At 38.8% G+C, this 6,057-nt stretch overlaps 1 protein-coding gene across 1 annotated transcript in view; it reads right to left on the bottom strand.

The window, feature by feature from the left end:
* Positions 1-6,057, bottom strand: part of efl1 (elongation factor like GTPase 1) — a 275,829-nt gene that overhangs the window by 244,556 nt on the left and 25,216 nt on the right. The window contains exons 5-7 of the mRNA XM_050041090.1: positions 5,420-5,557; positions 4,988-5,199; positions 2,904-3,027 (exon numbers count right to left, since the gene is read on the bottom strand). Of these exons, the coding sequence (XP_049897047.1) occupies positions 2,904-3,027; positions 4,988-5,199; positions 5,420-5,557 (474 nt within the window). The remainder of the gene's footprint in view (positions 1-2,903; positions 3,028-4,987; positions 5,200-5,419; positions 5,558-6,057) is intronic.

The raw sequence follows: 6,057 nt of genomic DNA, 5'->3' as shown, positions 1-6,057 counted from the left end.
AAAGTGCTACATCAACAGCTTTCCAGGATTAATCCATTATTTCCTGCGGCCAGGGGACAGGCTAAGTTACCTGTGAAAATGGGGGTGTTTTCAAAACACCCCCGTTGTTGACAGAAAGTTGGACTCGCCCACCCTCATGCTCAGCGTCGCAGTGACGCAGTCCTGTCAGTTTCTGTAAGCTGAAACCATTTCCCTCAGTGGAAACGAAGCTTGTATTTAATTACATTTTACAGACAAGAAACAATAAATTGTGAAGACAGTAAAGCCTCCACTAAAATAGCATTCTAAGTCGTGTGTGTGATTTATCCTTCAGGGATTTATACCTCGGGATTTATCCTGGCTTCATATGAGCAGAGGAAATCTTTGCTCGTTGCTAGGCTAATCTATACCATGTAAAATGCTATAGGCTGGCGCTAATAACGTTAGCATGTTGTATTTGCTTGGAAAACATGTTTAGTATACGACAGTTGTTTTGTCGGTGAATGTTGTGAGTTGTAATGGAGCCAAACTCTGTGCCATTACCTTTGGTACATATTGCTGTTGTCCCTGGCTTTATATGAGAAGAGGAAAAGATCGCCAGACGCTAGGCTAATTTATACAAAGTAAAACGCCATAGACTTGTGCTATTAACATTAGTATGTTGTATTGGTGGGGGAAATGTGTCCAGATAAAGACAAGTGTTTGTCTGTCAGTTCTGTGATTTATAGTGAAGCCAATTTGCGTACTTGTGTTTGATATTGTCCCTATTAAGCCATATTTAATGTGTGTTTTGAATTAACTATATAAATAAAGTTTGATTTGAACTAAACTTTACAGCACTTAACATAGCCCTCCACCACCCACTAGTGTTTTGGAGGTGTAACTGCAGAGTGACAGACACACCACGACTAATCGATTAGTTGAAGATTATGTGCGACTTTAGTCAACCAAGATTTTCTTTGGTTGACTACAGCCCTATGAGAGACATCATTATACATATAATGATTCCTCTCACATTTAATTTCTACAATTTGGCTTCAGTTCACCACCTCACCATCTGCATCACCAATTTTCTCTGTCTCCAAAATGTTGGGACACATGGGTCAGAGTTTCCCTACAGGTGCACACATTCCCATGTCAAGTTTTGTTTTTATAGATCACAAATTTTGCATGGGAAGTGGCGTACGCCTCTTTCAGGCCTCATTTTGTGCATACGCAAGAGTGATAAATGAGACCCGGGTGTGAATGGCAATTTAAAACCTTTCCCACTGCATTAAAAAGCAAGATGTTAGTGCAGTGGGAAATGGGCAAATGTCTCTATTCACCACCCAAGCAGCAGCAGTAACAGTTGTAATATTTAGCAAATCTCTGATTTTAAGGGGTTCAAGCCCAAAGGGCTGAAACCCTTTTGGCTCTGTGCTGATTATTATTTTGCTTCAGAAATGTTTTCAGAAATTTCTGAGATGTTACATCGTAGACACATGAAATTTTCACCAATGATAGGAAGTTTTGTGCAAATGCAAATCATAACTTCCACACCATACGTTGGATTGACCTGAAATACTTTTCCCAAGTCCAACTCAATGTGCTCTACAAAAAAGCCTCAAAAACCATGATGGTGTGCCTTCATAAATTTTACCATTTTGACTTTTACTGAAAGCACATTTTTGACATCTTCTCCTAAACCATAGGCTTGATTTGTACCTAAGGTTCTGAGGATCATTCTTGGACCAATCTTATTAAATGCTTGTTGATATCTCATTGCATTTTGAGGATACTGACAATGAAGATAGACCTAACTTTACAATCATTGGACCAGTCATCACAAAACTTGCAGAGTACTGTATGTCCACATAAGTTTATGAAACATACCCTGAATGCTTCATTTAAAATGACCACTGAGGGTGGCTACAAATGGGCATGGCATAACAAAAATCAGACTGTAAATCAGAAATTGGTTGTCTAATTATTACAAAACTTGCAGGACATGTGCCATAACAATATTGAACCATGTATGTAAAATTAGTTTGTGGACCATTATTGGACCAGGCTTATCAAAAAGTTGGTGATGTGTCATTGCCTTTTGAATATACTGACTAAAGAACTTCATAAAGGGGTATGGCTCAGCACATAAACTTAAGCCTAACTTCGCAACAGTTGGACAAACCATCAAAAAACTTGCAGGTAGGGATATCAACGGTGAACCGCAAAGAATATTTTTAATCTGTTACACATGTCGGTCTATAGGTTAATTTTGCAACTCTTCAGTTAACTACACTGCCCACCATCCAGGTATGGTGGGAAGTAGCTCGAGTAAAAAAAAAAAATATCTGTGTAGAGCCGCAAAACATATTTGAGAAATTCAGTGAAAACAGCCTATTATTTCTCCACATCAGTACCTGTAACATAACCTGAAGAAATGTGCGTAGTATAACACAAATCAAACTATAAATGGAACATTATCCAATTATTGCAAAACTCACAGACCATGTGTCATAATAATGTTGAACTACATGAGTAAAATAATTTTGAAATCACTCAGTGGGGGAACCACCATTTTCAAACACATTGATTGGCCTGGTCACAAATCAATGACGTTTGTCCAAACGTGACTGAACTGTGGATATTTTAATGAAGTTGTTTGAACATGTCCCTAAAATGTTCTTGCAACTGAACATTAGGTGGTTATGGCGTTTCTGCAGAGGCACATGGGCCGGCACAGATTTGGTTATGCATGAATGAGTGCCTGTCTGATCATTATGTAACCTGTTGGTTATTTTTAATTCAGGTGTCAAAGATTTTGATCCTTCACAGCTTTCAACTGTCAACAGCCCATGCTGGCTTTAACCCCAGAATCGGAAAAAGGACATGGGCGAAAGGTAAAAAATGTTACAAAGACATACAATTGCTGATAGTTACATTACCTGAGCTCCTTTCATGATCTTCTTTGCTTTTGCATTGAGGTAGAAATCCCCCCACAGGGTTTTGAGCAGCACCTCTTCCTTAATACCCATTCTCTGGCTGTAGATGTGGGCAAACTGCTGAATGCTACAAAAAATAAAATCCAATCTATTTACAGTTTTTATGGAAGCGCACAGGCATCAGAAATGTAATTATAGACATTTATTACAAACTATGCAGCAGTGTTTAGCTTTTTAATCGGTACCAGAAGCAACTCGTTGCTGGAGCCCTATTGTTCTGGTTGTCATTCTTATTATTATAAATAATTCACTTCAATAAAAGTGTTTATGCAGCAAACACTGTGAGACCAAAAGTCACTAAAATTGTTAAGTGGGTTGCACATTCCACTCACTACTAAGGCACAAAAAAGGATATTCACTGACCTCAGGGTGACACTGTAACAATCAAGTGTATGTTTTTGTCAAAATTATTTCACCATTTTTATTAATTAATTTGCATCTTTGCTCCAAAGGTCTTCTGCTTTAAAGATGCTTCTATACATTTCACATTCCAAACTTAAAAAAAACCCAAAATAAATCACAAGTACATGCTACAGACCTGGGGCCGTATTAACAAAGCTTCCTAGTGCTAAGAGTTGGTCATAGGGATGATATTCTAAGAAAATTCTTAGAATTGTGACGTTTTCTTAGAATTTCCCCTTAAAGTTCAGACTAGGTTCTTGTAGAGATAAAAGATATTCACAGAGCATCTTAGACCTTAAAAGAGCTCCTAAGGTGAAAAACTGTTAGGTGCAAGGAGGATGACTTTAAGAGACTTAAGAGTTTCTTAATCAGAGGAGAAAATGGTGGAAACACAAAGAGGTCGGAGGAATATTCTTTAAACGCTGGATGACAGTGACTAAATGAAATGCTACAGATTATATCGTGCAGGAATAATGTGTGGTTGATCTCATTAGGGATATACACATATTTCCCACCTAACGATATAATGCCAGAAATAAAATGATCACAACGCTAAGATATTTGGAAAATTGGAAAAATGCCACAGCAGCAGCAGCAGTGATGACTTGTGGCTGTCTCAACCTTCCATCAGCAAAGTGATCACACTAACAATGACAACACTTTCACAGTCAGAAGTTCATTTACGGTAATTTCCACTGGTTGTCCACACCTTGCAGGCTCACAAAAGAGGGTGTCTGTGGCAACCAATCACACCTGTTCAAAGAATGCATCATACCTAGCAACAGGATCAACCACATCTCCTCACTAGGTAAAAGTTTCTGTCCCTTCCTTGTTCAGAGTTGCTCAGAGATCTTTCCTAAATGACTCCTAAGCTAGGACTCTTTACGGAAACTTTTTAGGCTAAGTTAGGAGCTCTCTGAGAGTGTTCTCAGAATGTTTGTGAATACAGCCCCTAAAATGTTTTAACACATCCACTGAATTATGACAAAAGTTTGTCTCACTGCAACCTATAGTCAATTCGGAAGTCTTTATTGGTGGCCACATCTTTATTAGTGAGACTAAATCAGCATCCCACGAATGAAGATTTGGATTTCAAATTAAATAACACAAGGTTTAATAGTGAAGACTTTGATCTTTTAAAATGCATTTTTCCCAGCATAACTGAAAGGTAAAAATCGGGGATCACTGGACATCAGTGAGTAATCAAAATGATATTGTTGATCGTTAACTTCACTTTCTCAATTGCAACAGTGTAATTCTTTAAACACACCACAAAAAACACCACTGTATTTACAGAATAAGCACTATGAAGTTGCCTCCTACCTCTAAGTCATGGTTTCAGACCACACTGTTGTAGAAGTGCAGCGCTGATTTGAAATAAATAAATCTGAAAGTCAAGATCATAAAATAAATTTCTTTGGATTCATTTGATTCCCAATCAAGACACTCTAAAAATTCAGTGATTAATTGCAATTTTACACCATCAGCAGCCTCCAGTGAAATTGCCTTCTGTGGTTGGTTCTGTGTCAGTCTCTACATCTCAGGTCCTGTGTTTTCACTAAGACCCTCCACACCATGCCCATCACTAATGTCAGCAATGCAGCTTAAGAGGGAACCAGCCTCACCTGAAACCCCATCCATCTATGGCGCTGGCAAAGACCACATTTCCTTGATCAGGGGAAAAGTAGAGTTGGGAGTCATCAGCCTCCTCCAGCCCAGCGCTCCAGTCATAAACCTGATCTCTATTTGACAGCTCGCTTTCTTTCTCCTCCTTCTCTTTTTCCGCTCGCTCCTCCAGCACTTTGGATGTGAACAAAGTCCCTGTCACTGCATTCACCTACAACAAAGGGCGTGCATACCAATACTCAGTTACAGTGCTCTAGAGAACACTACAACTTTTTCATGTTTTCAGTGAGTTAATAGAAAACAAATTTACTGAATAGTGAAGGTGTCTTTGTAGCACAACATTGCAACTGAGGCTGTTAAAGAGGACTTGCATAGAAATGGTATACTGAAAATATACTGATTGTGGCGTGTGTCAGATAAGAGCTACTCACCTGTTCAAGGATCTTCTGCAGGTGAGTGTAAGCTTCCTCAGAGGTAAGCTTCAGCTCCACGATGAGTCGATCTATCTTATTGATGACCAGGACAGGCTTGATGTTCTCCAGCCAAGCTTGGCGCAGCACAACCTGGGTCTGCACACAATACACACACGCAGGGGAAAAAAAATGTAAAAAAAAAAAAAACATTTCACGTGTGTATTGCATAGGTTTGACTAAGGTTTTACATGGCTGATCACCCAAACTCTCATTCCTGTGTTTAATAATAGTAATTTTAGTTGTCACTGTAATCAACCAATAATTTATCAATGACCACACAACCAGTGTCTCTGGAATTTGCTTTCGGTACAGCATGGTAGGAGAGCTCAATTAAACACACAGATATCAACATTACATCACATTAGACATATGACTAACACTACAGATGCTATTCACCACTGAACAAAAATTCACAGACAAAATTTGCAAAATTGACAAGAAAGTTGTAAGTGCAGCACATCTGTCAGGGTTAGTAAGAGCCGAGGTGTTAAGAGTTCATATTACAGGGGCGTCGGTGGCTTAGTGGTAGAGCAGGCGCCCCATGTACAAGGCTAAAATGCCCTAAAAAATATATTGAGAAAAAAAAAAAAAAAAAA

Source organism: Epinephelus moara, chromosome 1 (assembly GCF_006386435.1).
Source record: "Epinephelus moara isolate mb chromosome 1, YSFRI_EMoa_1.0, whole genome shotgun sequence".
Classification (NCBI taxonomy): Eukaryota; Metazoa; Chordata; class Actinopteri; order Perciformes; family Serranidae; genus Epinephelus; species Epinephelus moara.
Note: the sequence above shows the minus strand (reverse complement) of the source record. Positions and strands in the feature narration are given on the sequence as shown.